Source organism: Salvelinus namaycush, chromosome 3 (assembly GCF_016432855.1).
Source record: "Salvelinus namaycush isolate Seneca chromosome 3, SaNama_1.0, whole genome shotgun sequence".
Classification (NCBI taxonomy): domain Eukaryota; kingdom Metazoa; phylum Chordata; class Actinopteri; order Salmoniformes; family Salmonidae; genus Salvelinus; species Salvelinus namaycush.
In genome coordinates, this window is record NC_052309.1 from 2,166,115 (window position 1) to 2,187,337 (window position 21,223).

At 50.1% G+C, this 21,223-nt stretch overlaps 1 protein-coding gene across 1 annotated transcript in view; it reads right to left on the bottom strand.

Moving 5' to 3' along the window:
- LOC120044749 (probable E3 ubiquitin-protein ligase HERC1) overlaps window positions 1-21,223 on the bottom strand; it is a 96,799-nt gene that overhangs the window by 17,693 nt on the left and 57,883 nt on the right. Inside the window, exons 51-68 of the mRNA XM_038989426.1 lie at window positions 18,602-18,836; window positions 18,098-18,309; window positions 17,625-17,841; window positions 17,254-17,381; window positions 16,900-17,024; window positions 16,437-16,655; window positions 16,081-16,208; window positions 13,451-13,650; window positions 12,089-12,203; window positions 11,665-11,796; window positions 11,376-11,477; window positions 10,924-11,097; window positions 9,827-10,126; window positions 9,454-9,519; window positions 8,857-8,982; window positions 8,562-8,700; window positions 8,301-8,482; window positions 7,392-7,547 (exon numbers count right to left, since the gene is read on the bottom strand). Coding sequence (XP_038845354.1) covers window positions 7,392-7,547; window positions 8,301-8,482; window positions 8,562-8,700; window positions 8,857-8,982; window positions 9,454-9,519; window positions 9,827-10,126; window positions 10,924-11,097; window positions 11,376-11,477; window positions 11,665-11,796; window positions 12,089-12,203; window positions 13,451-13,650; window positions 16,081-16,208; window positions 16,437-16,655; window positions 16,900-17,024; window positions 17,254-17,381; window positions 17,625-17,841; window positions 18,098-18,309; window positions 18,602-18,836 — 2,956 coding nt within the window. The remainder of the gene's footprint in view (window positions 1-7,391; window positions 7,548-8,300; window positions 8,483-8,561; window positions 8,701-8,856; window positions 8,983-9,453; window positions 9,520-9,826; window positions 10,127-10,923; window positions 11,098-11,375; window positions 11,478-11,664; window positions 11,797-12,088; window positions 12,204-13,450; window positions 13,651-16,080; window positions 16,209-16,436; window positions 16,656-16,899; window positions 17,025-17,253; window positions 17,382-17,624; window positions 17,842-18,097; window positions 18,310-18,601; window positions 18,837-21,223) is intronic.

Below are 21,223 nucleotides of genomic sequence, written 5' to 3' on the forward strand. Positions count from 1 at the left end.
TTTAATACACCAGCCCTGATGAGACCCTGCTTTTAAGTACACCCCCTGAGACCCCTCTTTAATGACACCAGCCCTGAGCACCCCTGCTTTACTACACCAGCCTGAGACCCCTGCTTTAATACACCAGCCCTGACTGAGACTCCTGCTTTAATACACCAGCCCCTGACTGAGACTCCTGCTTTAATACACCAGCCCTGATGAGCCTCCTGCTTTAATACACCAGCCCTACTGAGACACCCTGCTTTAATACACCAGCCCTGACTGAGACCCCTGCTTTAATACACCAGCCCTGACTGAGACCCCCTGCTTTAATACACCAGCCCTGACTGAGAACCCCCTGCTTTAATACACCAGCCTGACTGAGACCCCTGCTTTAATCCACCAGCCTGACTGAGACCCCCTGCTTTAATACACCAGCCCTGACTGAGACCCTGCTTTAATACACCAACCCTGACTGAGACCCCCTGCTTTAATACACAGCCCTGACTGAGACCCCCTGCTTTAATACACCAGCCCTGACTGAGACCCCTGCTTTAATACACCAGCCCTGACTGAGACCCCCTGCTTTAATACACCAGCCCTGACTGAGACCCCTGCTTTAATACACAAGCCCTGACTGAGACCCCTGCTTTAATACACCAGGCCTGACTGAGACCCCTGCTTTAATACACCAGCCCTGACTGAGACCCTCTGTTTTAATACACCAGCCCTGACTGAGACCCTCTGCTTTAATACACCAGCCCTGACTGAGACCCTCTGCTTTAATACACCAGCCCTGACTGAGACCCTCTGCTTTAATACACCAGCCCTGACTGAGACCCTCTGCTTTAATACACCAGCCCTGACTGAGACCCCCTGCTTAATACACCAGCCCTGACTGAGACCCCTGCTTTAATACACCAGCCCTGACTGAGACCCCTGCTTTAATACACCAGCCCTGACTGAGACCCTCTGCTTTAATACACCAGCCCTGACTGAGACCCCTGCTTTAATACACCAGCCCTGAGAACCCTGCTTTAATACACCAGCCCTGACTGAGACCCCTGCTTTAATACACCAGCCCTGACTGAGACCCCCTGCTTTAATACACCAGCCCTGACTGAGACCCCTGCTTTAATACACCAGCCCTGACTGAGACCCCCTGCTTTAATACACCAGCCCTGACTGAGACTCCCTGCTTTAATACACCAGCCCTGACTGAGACCCCTGCTTTAATACACCAGCCCTGAGACCCCTGCTTTAATACACCAGCCCTGACTGAGACCCCCTGCTTTAATACACCAGCCCTGACTGAGACCCCTGTTTTAATACACCAGCCCTGACTGAGACCCCTGCTTTAATACACCAGCCCTGACTGAGACCCCTGCTTTAATACACCAGCCCTGACTGAGACCCCTGCTTTAATACACCAGCCCTGAGACCCCTGCTTTAAAACACCAGCCCTGAGACCCCTGCTTTAATACACCAGCCCTGACTGAGACCCCTGCTTTAATACACCAGCCCTGACTGAGACCCCTGCTTTAATACACCAGCCCTGACTGAGACTCCCTGCTTTAATACACCAGCCCTGACTGAGACTCCCTGCTTTAATACACCAGCCCTGACTGAGACCCCTGCTTTAATACACCAGGCCTGACTGAGACTCCCTGCTTTAATACACCAGCCCTGACTGAGACCCCTGCTTTAATACACCAGCCCTGACTGAGACTCCCTGCTTTAATACACCAGCCCTGAGACCCCTGCTTTAATACACCAGCCCTGACTGAGACCCCTGCTTTAATACACCAGCCCTGACTGAGACCCCTGCTTTAATACACCAGGCCTGACTGAGACCCCTGCTTTAATACACCAGGCCTGACTGAGGACCCCTGCTTTAATACACCAGCCCTGACTGAGACCCCTGCTTTAATACACCAGCCCTGACTGAGACCCCTGCTTTAATACACCAGCCCTGACTGAGACCCCTGCTTTAATACACCAGCCCTGACTGAGACCCCTGTTTTAATACACCAGCCCTGACTGAGACCCCTGCTTTAATACACCAGCCCTGAGACCCCTGCTTTAATACACAAGCCCTGACTGAGACCCCTGCTTTAATACACCAGCCCTGAGACCCCTGCTTTAATACACAAGCCCTGACTGAGACCCCTGCTTTAATACACCAGCCCTGAGACCTCTGCTTTAATACACCAGCCCTGACTGAGACCCCTGCTTTAATACACCAGCCCTGACTGAGACCCCTGCTTTAATACACCAGCCCTGACTGAGACCCCTGCTTTAATACACCAGCCCTGACTGAGACCCCTGCTTTAATACACCAGCCCTGAGACCCCCTGCTTTAATACACCAGCCCTGACTGAGACCCCTGCTTTAATACACCAGCCCTGACTGAGACCCCTGCTTTAATACACCAGCCCTGAGACCCCTGCTTTAATACACCAGCCCTGAGACCCCTGCTTTAATACACCAGCCCTGAGACCCCTGCTTTAATACACCAGCCCTGACTGAGACTCCTGCTTTAATACACCAGCCCTGACTGAGACTCCTGCTTTAATACACCAGCCCTGAGACCCCCTGCTTTAATACACCAGCCCTGACTGAGACCCCTGCTTTAATACACCAGCCCTGACTGAGACCCCTGCTTTAATACACCAGCCCTGACTGAGACCCCCTGCTTTAATACACCAGCCCTGACTGAGACCCCTGCTTTAATACACCAGCCCTGACTGAGACCCCTGCTTTAATACACCAACCCTGACTGAGACCCCTGCTTTAATACACCAGCCCTGACTGAGACCCCCTGCTTTAATACACCAGCCCTGACTGAGACCCCTGCTTTAATACACCAGCCCTGACTGAGACCCCCTGCTTTAATACACCAGCCCTGACTGAGACCCCTGCTTTAATACACAAGCCCTGACTGAGACCCCTGCTTTAATACACCAGGCCTGACTGAGACCCCTGCTTTAATACACCAGCCCTGACTGAGACCCTCTGTTTTAATACACCAGCCCTGACTGAGACCCTCTGCTTTAATACACCAGCCCTGACTGAGACCCTCTGCTTTAATACACCAGCCCTGACTGAGACCCTCTGCTTTAATACACCAGCCCTGACTGAGACCCCCTGCTTTAATACACCAGCCCTGACTGAGACCCCTGCTTTAATACACCAGCCCTGACTGAGACCCCTGCTTTAATACACCAGCCCTGACTGAGACCCTCTGCTTTAATACACCAGCCCTGACTGAGACCCCTGCTTTAATACACCAGCCCTGAGAACCCTGCTTTAATACACCAGCCCCTGACTGAGACCCCTGCTTTAATACACCAGCCCTGACTGAGACCCCCTGCTTTAATACACCAGCCCTGACTGAGACCCCTGCTTTAATACACCAGCCCTGACTGAGACCCCCTGCTTTAATACACCAGCCCTGACTGAGACTCCCTGCTTTAATACACCAGCCCTGACTGAGACCCCTGCTTTAATACACCAGCCCTGAGACCCCTGCTTTAATACACCAGCCCTGACTGAGACCCCCTGCTTTAATACACCAGCCCTGACTGAGACCCCTGTTTTAATACACCAGCCCTGACTGAGACCCCTGCTTTAATACACCAGCCCTGACTGAGACCCCTGCTTTAATACACCAGCCCTGACTGAGACCCCTGCTTTAATACACCAGGCCTGACTGAGACCCCCTGCTTTAATACACCAGCCCTGACTGAGACCCCTGCTTTAAAACACCAGCCCTGAGACCCCTGCTTTAATACACCAGCCCTGAGACCCCTGCTTTAATACACCAGCCCTGAGACCCCCTGCTTTAAAACACCAGCCCTGAGACCCCTGCTTTAAAACACCAGCCCTGAGACCCCTGCTTTAATACACCAGCCCTGACTGAGACCCCTGCTTTAAAACACCAGCCCTGAGACCCCTGCTTTAATACACCAGCCCTGAGACCCCTGCTTTAATACACCAGCCCTGAGACCCCCTGCTTTAATACACCAGCCCTGAGACCCCTGCTTTAAAACACCAGCCCTGAGACCCCTGCTTTAATACACCAGCCCTGACTGAGACCCCTGCTTTAATACACCAGCCCTGACTGAGACCCCTGCTTTAATACACCAGCCCTGACTGAGACTCCCTGCTTTAATACACCAGCCCTGACTGAGACTCCCTGCTTTAATACACCAGCCCTGACTGAGACCCCTGCTTTAATACACCAGGCCTGACTGAGACTCCCTGCTTTAATACACCAGCCCTGACTGAGACCCCTGCTTTAATACACCAGCCCTGACTGAGACTCCCTGCTTTAATACACCAGCCCTGAGACCCCTGCTTTAATACACCAGCCCTGACTGAGACCCCTGCTTTAATACACCAGCCCTGACTGAGACCCCTGCTTTAATACACCAGGCCTGACTGAGACCCCTGCTTTAATACACCAGGCCTGACTGAGACCCCTGCTTTAATACACCAGCCCTGACTGAGACCCCTGCTTTAATACACCAGCCCTGACTGAGACCCCTGCTTTAATACACCAGCCCTGACTGAGACCCCTGCTTTAATACACCAGCCCTGACTGAGACCCCTGCTTTAATACACCAGCCCTGACTGAGACCCCTGCTTTAATACACCAGCCCTGAGACCCCTGCTTTAATACACCAGCCCTGAGACCCCTGCTTTAATACACCAGCCCTGACTGAGACTCCTGCTTTAATACACCAGCCCTGACTGAGACTCCTGCTTTAATACACCAACCCTGACTGAGACCCCTGCTTTAATACACCAGCCCTGACTGAGACTCCCTGCTTTAATACACCAGCCCTGACTGAGACCCCTGCTTTAATACACCAGCCCTGAGAACCCTGCTTTAATACACCAGCCCTGAGACCCCTGCTTTAATACACCAGCCCTGACTGAGACCGCTGCTTTAATACACCAGCCCTGAGACCCCCTGCTTTAATACACCAGCCCTGACTGAGACTCCCTGCTTTAATACACCAGCCCTGACTGAGACCGCTGCTTTAATACACCAGCCCTGACTGAGACCCCTGCTTTAATACACCAGCCCTGAGACCCCCTGCTTTAATACACCAGCCCTGACTGAGACCGCTGCTTTAATACACCAGCCCTGACTGAGACCGCTGCTTTAATACACCAGCCCTGACTGAGACTCCTGCTTTAATACACCAACCCTGACTGAGACCCCTGCTTTAATACACCAGCCCTGACTGAGACTCCCTGCTTTAATACACCAGCCCTGACTGAGACCCCTGCTTTAATACACCAGCCCTGAGACCCCTGCTTTAATACACCAGCCCTGACTGAGACCCCTGCTTTAATACACCAGCCCTGACTGAGACTCCCTGCTTTAATACACCAACCCTGACTGAGACCCCTGCTTTAATACACCAGCCCTGACTGAGACCCCTGTTTTAATACACCAGCCCTGACTGAGACCCCTGTTTTAATACACCAACCCTGAGACCCCTGCTTTAATACACCAGCCCTGAGACCCCTGTTTTAATACACCAGCCCTGAGACCCCTGCTTTAATACACCAGCCCTGAGACCCCTGCTTTAATACACCAGCCCTGAGACCCCTGCTTTAATACACCAGCCCTGACTGAGACCCCTGCTTTAATACACCAGCCCTGAGACCCCTGCTTTAATACACCAGCCCTGAGACCCCTGCTTTAATACACCAGCCCTGACTGAGACCCCTGCTTTAATACACCAACCCTGACTGAGACCCCTGCTTTAATACACCAGCCCTGACTGAGACCCCTGCTTTAATACACCAGCCCTGACTGAGACCCCTGCTTTAATACACCAGCCCTGACTGAGACCCCTGCTTTAATACACCAGGCATGACTGAGACCCCTGCTTTAATACACCAGGCATGACTGAGACCCCTGCTTTAATACACCAGCCCTGACTGAGACCCCTGCTTTAATACACCAGCCCTGACTGAGACCCCTGCTTTAATACACCAGCCCTGACTGAGACCCCTGCTTTAATACACCAGCCCTGACTGAGACTCCCTGCTTTAATACACCAGCCCTGACTGAGACCCCTGCTTTAATACACCAGCCCTGACTGAGACTCCTGCTTTAATACACCAGCCCTGACTGAGACCCCTGCTTTAATACACCAGCCCTGACTGAGACTCCTGCTTTAATACACCAGCCCTGACTGAGACCTCTGCTTTAATACACCAGCCCTGACTGAGACCCCTGCTTTAATACACCAGCCCTGACTGAGACCCCTGCTTTAATACACCAGCCCTGACTGAGACCCCCTGCTTTAATACACCAGCCCTGACTGAGACCCCCTGCTTTAATACACCAGCCCTGACTGAGACCCCCTGCTTTAATACACCAGCCCTGACTGAGACCCCTGCTTTAAAACATTTTGCTCCTATAGGCAGCATTGCCATCACAGATCACAGGACAGAAAATCAAACATGTTATCATCAGCTCTTTACCTGTCCGACACGATGGACGTTACCACCTGTCCGACACGATGGACGTTACCACCTGTCCGACACGATGGACGTTACCACCTGTCCGACACGATGGACGTTACCACCTGTCCGACACGATGGACGTTACCACCTGTCCGACACGATGGACGTTACCACCTGTCCGACACGATGGACGTTACCACCTGTCCGACACGATGGACGTTACCACCTGTCCGACACGATGGACGTTACCACCTGTCCGACACGATGGACGTTACCACCTGTCCGACACGATGGACGTTACCACCTGTCCGACACGATGGACGTTACCACCTGTCCGACACGATGGACGTTACCACCTGTCCGACACGATGGACGTTACCACCTGTCCGACACGATGGACGTTACCACCTGTCCGACACGATGGACGTTACCACCTGTCCGACACGATGGACGTTACCACCTGTCCGATACGATGGACGTTACCACCTGTCCGATACGATGGACGTTACCACCTGTCCGATACGATGGACGTTACCACCTGTCCGATACGATGGACGTTACCTGTCCGATACGATGGACGTTACCTGTCCGATACGATGAACGTTACCTGTCCGATACGATGGACGTTACCTGTCCGATACGATGGACGTTACCTGTCTGATACGATGGACGTTACCTGTCTGATACGATGGACGTTACCTGTCTGATACGATGGACGTTACCTGTCTGATATGATGGACGTTACCTGTCTTGTTAAGTTGATGTTTTAAGCATCCCTATATTTCTGTTATTAAGGTGCTTTCGCTCTGTTGTTAGTGGGCCTGCGCAGCAGTCTGGTTGTTGATGGACCTGGCCTGAGTGCAATGGCAACCATGTAGTGTGCTAATACGGTTTAGTACGTCTGATATGACGGATCTTACCTGTCCAATGTGATATCCCTCCAGTGCCGTGACTCTCTCTGGCAGCATCTTGTTGGACGTTGATCTTTGACCCAGACGACCAGAGTCTCCACTACCGAAGGTGAACAGCTTCCCGTCTGCTGTAATCACGGCTGAGTGTTTGAACCCACACGACAACTGTTGTGTGAAGGAATGATGAATGACAGAGACAGAGAAACTATTCAGGGTAAATGAAACCAAGACAATGTTTCCATGCTGGCCTACCACTTAGAATGAAGCATTATACATCTAATGTAACTACAACGAAGGGTTTGCAATCTACAGTAAGAGGGATTCATATAATGTCATTTAACTTCCCAGTAATGTTAGGTGTGACCTGCAGAGCCTCATCTCCAGTCCTACCTGCACCACCTCCTCTCCCTGCAGAGCCTCATCTCCAGTCCTACCTGCACCACCTCCTCTCCCTGCAGAGCCTCATCTCCAGTCCTACCTGCACCACCTCCTCTCCCTGCAGAGCCTCATCTCCAGTCCTACCTGCACCACCTCCTCTCCCTGCAGAGCCTCATCTCCAGTCCTACCTGCACCACCTCCTCTCCCTGCAGAGCCTCATCTCCAGTCCTACCTACACCACCTCCTCTCCCTGCAGAGCCTCATCTCCAGTCCTACCTGCACCACCTCCTCTCCCTGCAGAGCCTCATCTCCAGTCCTACCTACATCACCTCCTCTCCCTGCAGAGCCTCATCTCCAGTCCTATCTACATCACCTCCTCTCCCTGCAGAGCCTCATCTCCAGTCCTACCTACATCACCTCCTCTCCCTGCAGAGCCTCATCTCCAGTCCTACCTACATCACCTCCTCTCCCTGCAGAGCCTCATCTCCAGTCCTATCTACACCACCTCCTCTCCCTGCAGAGCCTCATCTCCAGTCCTACCTGCACCACCTCCTCTCCCTGCAGAGCCTCCACCTGTTTGGGTCGTCTCTGTCTCTCACTGTTCCCGTGTCCCAGCTTCCCGTAGTCTCCATCTCCCCAGCTGAACACCTCGCCGCTCTCCGTCAGCGCCATGGAGTGGCCGTCAGAACCGCAAGAGGTCACCAGCTGGGTCACCACGTAGCCTGGGGGGGGGATCAACAAGGGGGACAGAGGGGTCAAAGGTGTCCAAGGTTAAAGATCAACCTGAGATAAAGATGTTACCTTGTAAGGCTGAGATGACTGTGGGGGTATATAGGTCATCAGAGTTGCCCTGGCCCAGTCTCCCATAGCTACCCTCTCCTACAGCCAGCACCGTACCGTTAGCCTGTACCAGGAATGTACAGTTCTGCCCACACACAACCTGCAGAGAGTAGAGCATCACAGGTCAACAACAGAGACTCTTTGGGCTCAAAATGTAAGAAGTCTAAGTACTATCTGCAGCTGCCTAATCAGAAATGCGCACTACGTGTGCTGTAATGAACGTGACCCTGGTGTATTAGTAGGTTATGAACTCTACCTGATGTGTCTGGGACAGAGACGGGGCGATAGTAGGCACCATCAGGTTGGTCCCTGCGTCTGCCAGCTGTCCGTGACGCCCGTTGCCCCACAGAAACACCTGACTCTTCCCTCCCTGCTGCCAGTCCTGTCAAATACGGTAAGAGGAGGTGGGAAAGCCTGTTAAAGTAGCTTAAAGTAGTCTGATCGCTTTGTCCCGTCTTTCTAACAATGACCAAAACAGTTGGCAAGGCAGCATGATTTACACCTTCAAAATGAATAATAACAGACAGGATATCTTTATGGGAACAGGCATTTATAACACTGAACAGTGGGCATCGCTAGTGATACAGCTATCTGAACATGAAGTGATGGAGCTGTGTCATGAGGCTGGCCCAGGGAGTGGGCTCCCAGAGCTGCTGAGGGTATGTCAAGTGATACAGTAATGACATTAAGAGAATAGGATATATGGTTTTACAGACAGAAATCTTACCTCAGGAGATATGGTGGACTTCTTTTGACCTGAGCCCTATGTAGGCCCTGGTCAATAGTAGTGCACTATATAGGGAATAGGGTGCCATTTGTGATGCAGATATGGTATTAGAGACAGAAATCTTACCTCGGGTCTGGTGGTGGCCCAGGACATGAGTTGTTCGTCCATCATGAAGCTCCACTTACTATTGTCCTGAGAAAGAGGAGAGAAGAAAAGAAGAGAAGTGAAGCAAAGAGAAGAAGAAGTGAAGAAGAGAAGCGAAGAAGAAGTGAAGAAGAGAAGCGAAGAAGAGAAGCGAAGAAGAGAAGCGATGAGAAGAAGTGAATTGAAGCGAAGTGAAGAGAGTGCATCAACAAACTGTGTGAGCTGCCATACATTACAGTAAATGGAAAGATGAACAAATAAAACTAATAATACATAGAAATAGGGAATAGGGTGTCATATTTCAGACACCATCCTAGTCTGAGGAAGCTACAAGAAGCTTCTACTTTCTGCTCACCAGGGGCTTGCTGAGTTCTGTGGCTCCTGCCTGCTGGAACTCTGGGACAGTGAAGGATTCTGGGAATGCTGTTCCCCTGGCGATGGCCTCTGCGCTCTTCACAGTGGTGGAGAAGGTTTGGAGCCAGCTCCACTCCATGGGGCAGGCGTGTGTGTGGTCGAGGCTGAGGCTGGCAGGGTGGTGGTGGGGGGGTTGGTAGGGCCGACACAGGTACTGTTCCAGGGAAAGACCGACGGTCAGAGAGGCCAGACTCTGGAGGAAGGCACTGTGGACCAACTGGTCGCCCGCTGTCACGTGACTCTAGAGAGAGAGCGCGAGAGAGAGAGACGCAAACACCCCACACACAGACAGACACCCCACACACACAGACAGACAGACACCCCACAAACGCAGACAGACAGATACACCCCACACACACAGAGACAGACACCCCACATACACAGACAGACAGACACCCCACACACACACACACAGACAGACCCCACTCACACAGACCCCACACACAGAGACAGAGAGCCCACACACACAGAAAGAGACCCCACACACAGAGACAGACAGAGACCCCACACACAGAGACAGACACCCCTCCACACACAGACACCCCACACACAGACAGACACCCCACACACAGACAGACACCCCACACACAGACACACTAATTAATCCTCAAGATCCAATGAGGTGGAAAACTACTGTATTAGCCGATGTTCCTTTGGGCTCAATAACCTTGCAGAGAGACGGGACATTTGTCTGTAAATTGGCCTTCCGTGACAGTTTGTTGAGTTCAGCAGCACTAGCGAAGGCTGGATTATATCCACCAAGCGTTCCCTGTAGTAAAACTTGCAGAAAATTGCAGAAGGGCGCTTGCATAAAGTTACAACCTCAGGAATGCACCGAAATCACAAGTCACAAGCTGTTAGGCGAGCCTCTACAGAGTATGTGTAGAAATGTAAATCCAAGCAGCCTCCTGCAGCAGTGTGGGAAGTCTCTCCAGGATGACGGTCATGCTGGGGCCAAACTAACTAACTAACTAAGTAGATAACTAACTAAGTATATAACTAACTAACTAGCTAGCTATACTGCTGTACTGTACCAACCCTCTCGTAGCTGTACTGTTCCTGAAGCAGTGTGGGAAGTCTCTCCAGGAAGACGGCCATGCAGGGTGCACGGTTCAGACCCAGAATGCCCTGTGTTCTGAGGACGGTGCGGCAGGATGCCAACACGTGGTTCTGGGAGATCCAGTCTGACGTACAGCGGATCAGCAGAGCATCCTGTTGGAGGGGAGGTCAGACATCAGACCCGGTTCATTAGGTCTCTTTCTCAGTCTAAAAAGCTGTCCTCTCATCTCCTCCCCTCTCTTTCAACTGCACTGATCTGAAAGAAGTGACCAAGTGAAAGACAGCCTAATGATGATCTCCCACCATACTGTTTACACCTGGCAAGTCTGTTCCAATCAGTGGAGATGAAGGGGGAGACGAGAACAGACGAGGACAGATCGTTAAGAGATAGAGCCTGAGGCCTAGTGCAATGAAAGGCATACTGGACTAACCTTTGACCTCACGGAGCAGGCAGCCACCCCTACATTTGGTATCCAGGTGGTACTGACCACTGAGCCTAGGCCTGTCACCACTGTCTGTAGGATGGAACCATCCTGTAGGAGGGGGGAACCGGGATAAGATTAGAACACACGGCACTGATAATAGACAGAGGATGTTGTATTGATAAGGAGTTTGGTTAACTCTATTAGGTTATCTTTAAGATCATCTTTACTATGATAAAACTGGATATGCAACACAGTGCATTATTAGTAGTGTAGTCCGTCATGCTACAGCTCTCACCTGTAGAGACCAGATGTTGAGTAGTCCTCCTATACCTCCAGACACCAGGGCCAGACCACTGGGGCAGAACGACAGGGTCTTCACCGCTGTGATGTGACCACTCAGTCTGAACACACACTTGGCACTGCCACGCTAGGGAGGCCAAACGCCACATAAATCAGGACACAGTGAATAAAAGAGTAACTGGAATTGAATTGACAACTACAGTTGTCATTAGTTATTAGAAGAATCCAAAAAGGATAAGAAGAAGAAAAAGAATAGAATAATAGAAAATGATGAATTTCTGTTCCTCCACAAAGACAACTGACAATATTCTACTTCCCATTTAGGTGTCAGAGGAAATGGGGGAAGAAAGGAGACATAACCGAAGCCGCTTATCTCAGTCATAACTGATCGCTACAGAAACACACTGTACTGTACTGACCTTGATGCCACCGTTGTTCTCCTGACCGGATGAGCTGCCCAGGAACTTAGGAGCTGACACATTAGTGCCCCCCTGTGGCAGAGTCCACACATTCAGAAGACCATTCTGGCTCCCTCTATAAAGACAGAGGAAATATAGGGAATAACTAAATCTAATGTCTACAGGGACTACAGTTGACCCATATACAGAAATGTTGATCAATGTGCGTTGTCACTGTCAAATATAGCTAATAATGTACTAATTACTCAGTGTACACAGCTCACTCTCTCCTTATTCCCTGGTACTCACACTCTCCCCTTATTCCCTAGTACTCACACACTCTCCCCTTATTCCCTGGTACTCACACACTCTCCCCTTATTCCCTGGTACTCACACACTCTCCCCTTATTCCCTGGTACTCACACACTCTCCCCTTATTCCCTGGTACTCACACACTCTCCCCTTATTCCCTGGTACTCACACTCTCTCCCCTTATTCCCTGGTACTCACACTCACCCCTTATTCCCTAGCACTCACACTCTCCCCTTATTCCCTGGTACTCACACACTCTCCCCTTATTCCCTGGTACTCACACTCTCCCCTTATTCCCTGGTACTCACACACTATCCCCTTATTCCCTGGTACTCACACTCTCCCCTTATTCCCTGGTACTCACACTCTCCCCTTATTCCCTGGTACTCGCACACTCTCCCATATTCCCTGGTACTCACACTCTCCCTTATTCCCTGGTACTCACACTCTCCCCTTATTCCCTGGTACTCACACTCTCCCCTTATTCCCTGGTACTCACACTCTCTCCCCTTATTCCCTGGTACTCACACTCTCTCCCCTTATTACCTAGTACTCACACACTCTCCCCTTATTACCTAGTACTCACACACTCTCCCCTTATTCCCTGGTACTCACACTCTCCCTTATTCCCTGGTACTCACACTCTCCCTTATTCCCTGGTACTCACACTCTCCCTTATTCCCTGGTACTCACACTCTCTCCCCTTATTACCTAGTACTCACACACTCTCCCCTTATTCCCTGGTAATCACACTCCCCTTATTCCCTGGTAATCACACTCCCCTTATTCCCTGGTACTCACACTCCCCTTATTCCCTGGTACTCACACTCTCCCCTTATTCCCTGGTACTCACACTCTCCCCTTATTCCCTGGTACTCACACTCTCCCCTTATTCCCTGGTACTCACACTCTCCCCTTATTCCCTGGTACTCACACTCTCCCCTTATTCCCTGGTACTCACACTCTCCCCTTATTCCCTGGTACTCACACTCTCCCCTTATTCCCTGGTACTCACACACTCTCCCCTTATTCCCTGGTACTCACACTTTCCCCTTATTCCCTGGTACTCACACAGCCATCATAAGGCGTGGTTCGGGACCTCTGCCTGGCAGCGGGCACCACTCGGCCGTGTTGACGGTGCCTGTGTGGAACAGGGAGTGGAGGGTGATCCAGGTGCCTCCCGCCCGCCCCCAGATCTTCACCACCTCAGAACGGCCCGTGGAGAGGAGGAGGTGACCCGTGGGGTCCCAGCGCAGGATGCTGACACTCTCCTGGAGAGGGGTAGGGGGGATTGAGAGTGAGAGAGAGAGAGAGAGAGAGAGAGAGGGAGAGAGAGAGAGAGAGAGAGAGAGAGAGAGAGGGGGAGAGAGAGAGAGAGAGAGAGAGAGAGAGAGAGAGAGAGAGAGAGATAGCGAGAGCGAGAACGAGAGATGGAGGGAGAGAGAGAGAGCGAGAGATAGCGAGAGCGAGAACGAGAGATGGAGGGAGAGAGAGATGGAGGGAGAGAGACGTGAGGAGGGCTGGCTACATCAGGTAAATGGATAATTCTGACTGAATATGACAAATATTTTGCTTGCAATCTTGGATTTCCTGGATGTGTTGTTTTCAGCTTAGTTTTCTGAATTGAAATAATTTACTGTATTTTCAAGTAATCATTGATGGCACATTGCGTCACACTGTTTTCAACTTTTGTTTTAGGACTGATGACCAGCTGAGCATTCTACTCAATGTATCCTCATTGGGCGCTGGTGAAGATTTGGTCTAGAGTGCCTTCCTGTGGCTTAAAACAAGATGGCATTTCTGAAACCAAATAAACTCAACAAAAAAATAAACGTCCCTTTTTCAGGATCCTGTCTTTCAAAGATAATTCGTAAAAATCAAAATAACTTGACAGATCTTCATTGTAAAGGGTTTAAACACTGTTTCCCATGCTTGTTCAATGAACCATAAGCAATTAATGAACAGAGACCTGTGGAACGGTCATTAAGACACTAACAGCTTACAGATGGTAGGCAAGTAATATCAAAGTTATGAAAACTAGGACACTAAAGAGGCCTTTCTACTGACTCTGAAAAATGCCCAGGGTCCCTGCTCATCTGAGTGAACGTGCCTTAGGCATGCGGTCAAGGAGGCACGAGGTCTGCAGATGTGGCCAGGGCAATAAATTGCAATGTCCGTACTGTGAGACGCCTAAGACAGTGCTACAGGGAGACAGGACAGACAGCTGATCGTCCTCGCAGTGGCAGACCACGTGTAACAACACCTGCACAGGATCAGTACATCTGAACATCACACCTGCGGGACAGGTACAGGATGGCAACAACAACTGCCCAAGTTACACCAGGAACGCACAATCCCTCCATCAGTGCTCAGACTGTCCACAATAGGCTGAGAGAGGCTGGACTTGTAGGCCTGTTGTAAGGCAGGTCCTCACCAGACATCACTGGCAACAACGTGGCCTATGGGCACAAACCCACCATCGCTGGACCAGAAAAATGTGCTCTTCAATGACGAGTTGCGGTTTTGTCTCACCAGGAGTGATGATCGGATTCGCGTTTATCGTCGAAAGAATGGGCATTACACCGAGGCCTGTACTCTGGAGCGGGATCGATTTGGAGGTGGAGGGTCCGTCATACTGTGACACACCGCCCCAGACCATCATCGGACTGAGCTTGTTGTCATTGCAGGCAATCTCAACACGGTGCGTTACAGGGAAGAAATCCTCCTCCCTCATGTGGTACCCTTCATCCTGACATGACCCTCCAGCATGACAATGCCACCAGCCATACTGCTCGTTCTGTGCGTGATTTCCTGCAAGACAGGAATGTCAGTGTTCTGCCATGGCCAGTGAAGAGCCCGGATCTCCATCCCATTGAGCACGTCTGGGACCTGTTGGATCGGAGGATGAGGGCTAGGGCCATTCCCTCCAGAAATGTCCGGGAACTTGCAGGTGCCTTGGTGGAAGAGTGGGGTAACATCTCACAGCAAGAACTGGCAAATCTGGTGCAATCCATGAGGAGGAGATGCACTGCAGTACTTAATGCAGCTGGTGGCCACACCAGATACTGACTGTTACTTTTGATTTTGACCCCCCCTTTGTTGAGGGACACATTATTCCATTTCTGTTAGTCACATGTCTGTGGAACTTGTTCAGTTTATGTCTCAATTGTTGAATCTTATGTTCATACAAATATTTACACATGTTAAGTTTGCTGAAAATAAATGCAGTTGACAGTGAGAGGACATTTAGTAGTGAGAGTCTAATTAGTAGAAAACCCTTTTGTCGTCATTTTGATGTTGCCAGATTGACTTTAGTATAACCCTAGCTAGCTAGATTGAGATTGAGAGGAGACCTCCAGATTTTAGCTAGCTAATGTTAGCATTGCTAGCTATTTTTGACAAACTTTGCTAGCTAATGACATCGCCAACTGTCTAAAGTAAATTTGACAACATGATGATGATGGCAAAGTTGCTTCCTACTAAATTTGCGCCTAATTTAGCAATCGCGTCATATTCCGAAGCCCATATAGTGTAAATTAAACGAAAGAGTCATTAGTCCCCGTTCTACTTTAGGACATCACAATGGCTGCAGAGTCAGTAGAACGTTGATAACAATGGTAACGACGCGACCGAGTTGGTTAAAGAGTGGCCTGTAAAATGACTACACAACTATATGGATGTAAAAGTCTGTGTTGACTTACAGGGAAGGCAGACAGTAGTAGGGGCTGTTCAGTCTCGTAGGATCCAGCGGTAGCCAGTAGGATTTTCCCATCAGGGTAACCCACAGCAAAGGGCTTGTCTACACTGTGCCACGCCACACACTGAGGAGCTGGGAGGGGAGTGAGAGGAGCAAGATATCACACATCAACCAGTCCACGACCACTGAGAACACTACTTATTGTCATAAACAAAGCCATTTCTGACTTACGGCAACTTGGCTTGAACCCATGTTGTGGCTGCTGGCAGCTATATTTGAGCCCTTGTTTCCTCTATATAATAATAATAAAAAAATAGCCACTTAATTGATCAGCAGTCAGTCAGTATAAATGTAACTCACATTCTTTCCTGTGGCAGCGGGTGAGCTCGGTGCTCTCAATGGTGAAGTCTTCAGTGACCTGCAGCCAGCAGAGGGATCCGTCCAGACGGCCCACCAACAGGCTCTCTGGCTGGGCATCCTTCCCGGCGATGCCCCCCTGGGAGGGGAAGGGGCTGGAGGTCTGCACCCAGGAGAGGGCTGTCACCCAGGACGGCTGGGCCTCCACGTGGCCCTGGGCTCCTGAATGAACCACAACAGAGAGATTATAAATTAATGATAAAGTTTGGAATTAATTTTAATTTAAAAAGACCATTGATCAGAATCTCAGATAAGATACATATTTAATGCTTTCAACATATGAAATGAAGATCAACGGAAAACCATTTTTTTTGCCAAGCTTTCGGTCACGGTTGACCTTTTTGAAAACACAGCTGAACTACACACATTGTTAAAAGGTTTGAGGACCCGTTACTACTGTACATACCGTTGACAGTCCAGATGTTGATGATCTTGTTTTGGAAAGCAGCGAGGAGGGTACCTCCAGAGCTCCAGTAGACAGGAGACACCAGGTGAGCTCCACCTGCTGCCTCAGAGCTCCGTCTGTCATCACTGGGGGAATAGGACAGGATTGGCATTAGCTCTCTACTCCCAACAGCAACACATCTTTCATGTCCCTGTTCCAATACTTTAGAAATGCATCCTTCTTTTCACCCTTGGTTGCATTGGTGGAAGTAATAAGGTGGTAACCTTGCCTTTATGTGAGCTGAACTGATCTCAAGGAAACTAAGAAGGATGCATTTCTGAAGTATTGGCCCATACTGTTATGTCATGATGATACCTGATGCTACAGGAGTGTGTGCACTGCAGGTCAGCAGTGTTCTGGTTGACGTCCCATAATCTGACTGTCCCGTCCTGAGCTCCAGTGGCCAACAGACCCTGCTCATTGTTCCAAGTACAGCTAGTCACCTACAACAACAACAACCGGGGTCAACATCAGTATCCAACAAACAGGAACTGATCATAGGAACCTCATTAGTAAGCATCACTTTTCACTAGGGCTTTTTTAATTAGTCTTTCCTCTCTCCTCAAACCTCATTGGAAGAGATGGTCCAAGGTCCCTCCCCTCAGACCGTCTCCTTCAATGCGGTTTGAGAAGGATGTGAGGAGAGAGGATATGAATATTCGAGCCTAAATATCTTAGTCCCGTACCCTGCCGTGATGTCCCTCTAGCTTCTTCAGAGGACACTTCCTCAGGTCTCCAGCCATGTCGCTATAGGTCTGAGGCCGGATGGGGTTGTCCCTCTCCCTCTCCGAGGCAGCCAGGGCCTGGACCAGCTGCTGGGCTGCCCACTGACGGTGTTTACTGGTCAGCCTGGCAGACAGGGCACAGGCAGCCAGGGCGTTGGCCAGCTCCAGAGGGCCCACTCTCGCCCCCACCTGGAGAGGAGGTACTGCAGCAGACGGACTACCAGCCTCTGGACCTGGACCAATCGGGGAAACACAACAGCCGTCATGAGGTAGCACCAACCAATCAAACCTCTCTACAGGGTTGTGTCCAGTAGGGGGGAAATGCTACAGAGTGCAATGTGGATGTACTACCTGAAAAATATGTACCTTACCAAACATAACTTATTCTTTGACTTTGGCATAAAAGTACCTTCCTCTCACCTTTAGACTCATGCTGCTCGGTAACGGTTCTGTCTGGGGAATAGCGGTAACGGATGCCCTTCTCTGTGAGCAGGGAGACCAGACTCTGTGTGACCAGGAAGGTGGGAGGTGTGAGGGGTGTGACATCTTGTTGTGGCGCCCTCTTCAGGGTGGAGGTCAGACGAACTCTCTGTGCAGGATCACTGATGGCACCAAGGTTCATCCCTGTGGCAGCTGCCATCAGATCCTAGAACCGGACCAAGAGGTGTCATTAGTGTAAGTAGAGAAAGATTACAGTTACAAGAGCACCATATATTCTACAGACGGTGATGGAAAAATGTAGACACCAAGGTTGGGGTCAATTCCAGAAGAAAACCGAAATTCCATATCCTGCCGACTACGCCAAACGTAAGACATTTGTAAGACATACAATTGGAGTTGGAATTTGAGGTTTACTTCCTGAATTGAAATGGAATTAACCCCAACCTTGGTAGACAGTCTAAGACATATGGAGCCAGCCCGAGTACAGACTCACACACCTGAGTGCAGATGTCCACCAGCTCCCTGTATGCTGTGGGGCTGTGTGAGACCAGGCTGCCTATAGCTGAGCTGAGGAAGGAGACGAAGGCAGAGCTGCTTCTCTCTGCTACCCCTTGCTGGTCAACACTGGTATGGACTCGGCCTGCCGCCGCAAGGCACATCAGACGCACCAGGATACGGATGTCTGCCAGGCCCAAGCCCTCCAGACCACTAGAGGCACTGCACACTGACACACTGGGCAAGAGAGGGAGATAAGTATAAAGAAAGAAAAAGAAGAGAGGGAGGGAAGGAGGGGAGGAGAGATTGATGTGTGATATGAGGGAAACACAATTGTATTCCCATTTTCCACACAATTGGGGACCACAGGAGTGTAACAGATTACAACCTAGCCCTGTAGTGTTCTACAGTAACAGATCACAGCCCTGTAGTGTTCTACAGTAACAGATCACAGCCCTGTATTGTTCTACAGTAACAGATTACAGCCGTGTAGTGTTCTACAGTAACAGATTACAGCCGTGCAGTGTTCTACAGTAACAGATTACAGCCGTGCAGTGTTCTACAGTAACAGATCACAGCCCTGTAGTGTTCTACAGTCACAGATCACAGCCCTGCAGTGTTCTACAGTAACAGATCACAGCCCTGTAGTGTTCTACAGTAACAGATCACAGCCCTGCAGTGTTCTACAGTAACAGATCACAGCCCTGTAGTGTTCTACAGTCACAGATCACAGCCCTGCAGTGTTCTACAGTAACAGATCACAGCCCTGTAGTGTTCTACAGTAACAGATCACAGCCCTGCAGTGTTCTACAGTAACAGATCACAGCCCTGCAGTGTTCTACAGTAACAGATCACAGCCCTGTAGTGTTCTACAGTAACAGATCACAGCCCTGCAGTGTTCTACAGTAACAGATCACAGCCCTGCAGTGTTCTACAGTAACAGATCACAGCCCTGTAGTGTTCTACAGTAACAGATCACAGCCCTGTAGTGTTCTACAGTAACAGATCACAGCCCTGTAGTGTTCTACAGTAACAGATCACAGCCCTGTAGTGTTCTACAGTAACATATCACAGCCCTGCAGTGTTCTACAGTAACAGATCACAGCCCTGTAGAGTTCTACAGTAACAGATCACAGCCCTGTAGTGTTCTACAGTAACAGATCACAGCCCTGCAGTGTTCTACAGTAACAGATCACAGCCCTGTAGTGTTCTACAGTAACAGATCACAGCCCTGTAGTGTTCTACAGTAACAGATCACAGCCCTGTAGTGTTCTACAGTAACAGATCACAGCCCTGTAGTGTTCTACAGTAACAGATCACAGCCCTGTAGTGTTCTACAGTAACAGATCACAGCCCTGCAGTGTTCTACAGTAACAGATCACAGCCCTGTAGTGTTCTACAGTAACAGATCACAGCCCTGCAGTGTTCTACAGTAACAGATCACAGCCCTGTAGTGTTCTACAGTAACAGATCACAGCCCTGCAGTGTTCTACAGTAACAGATCACAGCCCTGTAGTGTTCTACAGTCACAGATCACAGCCCTGTAGTGTTCTACAGTAACAGATCACAGCCCTGTAGTGTTCTACAGTAACAGATCACAGCCCTGTAGTGTTCTACAGTAACAGATCACAGCCCTGCAGTGTTCTACAGTAACAGATCACAGCCCTGTAGTGTTCTACAGTCACAGATCACAGCCCTGCAGTGTTCTACAGTCACAGATCACAGCCCTGCAGTGTTCTACAGTAACAGATCACAGCCCTGTAGTGTTCTACAGTAACAGATCACAGCCCTGCAGTGTTCTACAGTAACAGATCACAGCCATGTAGTGTTCTACAGTAACAGATCACAGCCCTGCAGTGTTCTACAGTCACAGATCACAGCCCTGCAGTGTTCTACAGTAACAGATCACAGCCCTGTAGTGTTCTACAGTAACAGATCACAGCCCTGCAGTGTTCTACAGTAACAGATCACAGCCCTGCAGTGTTCTACAGTAACAGATCACAGCCCTGTAGTGTTCTACAGTAACAGATCACAGCCCTGTAGTGTTCTACAGTAACAGATCACAGCCCTGCAGTGTTCTACAGTAACAGATCACAGCCCTGTAGTGTTCTACAGTAACAGATCACAGCCCTGTAGTGTTCTACAGTAACAGATCACAGCCCTGCAGTGTTCTACAGTCACAGATCACAGCCCTGTAGTGTTCTACAGTAACAGATCACAGCCCTGTAGTGTTCTACAGTAACAGATCACAGCCCTGCAGTGTTCTACAGTAACAGATCACAGCCCTGTAGTGTTCTACAGTAACAGATCACAGCCCTGCAGTGTTCTACAGTAACAGATCACAGCCCTGTAGTGTTCTACAGTAACAGATCACAGCCCTGCAGTGTTCTACAGTAACAGATCACAGCCCTGTAGTGTTCTACAGTAACAGATCACAGCCCTGTAGTGTTCTACAGTAACAGATCACAGCCCTGCAGTGTTCTACAGTAACAGATCACAGCCCTGTAGTGTTCTACAGTAACAGATCACAGCCCTGCAGTGTTCTACAGTAACAGATCACAGCCCTGCAGTGTTCTACAGTAACAGATCACAGCCCTGCAGTGTTCTACAGTAACAGATCACAG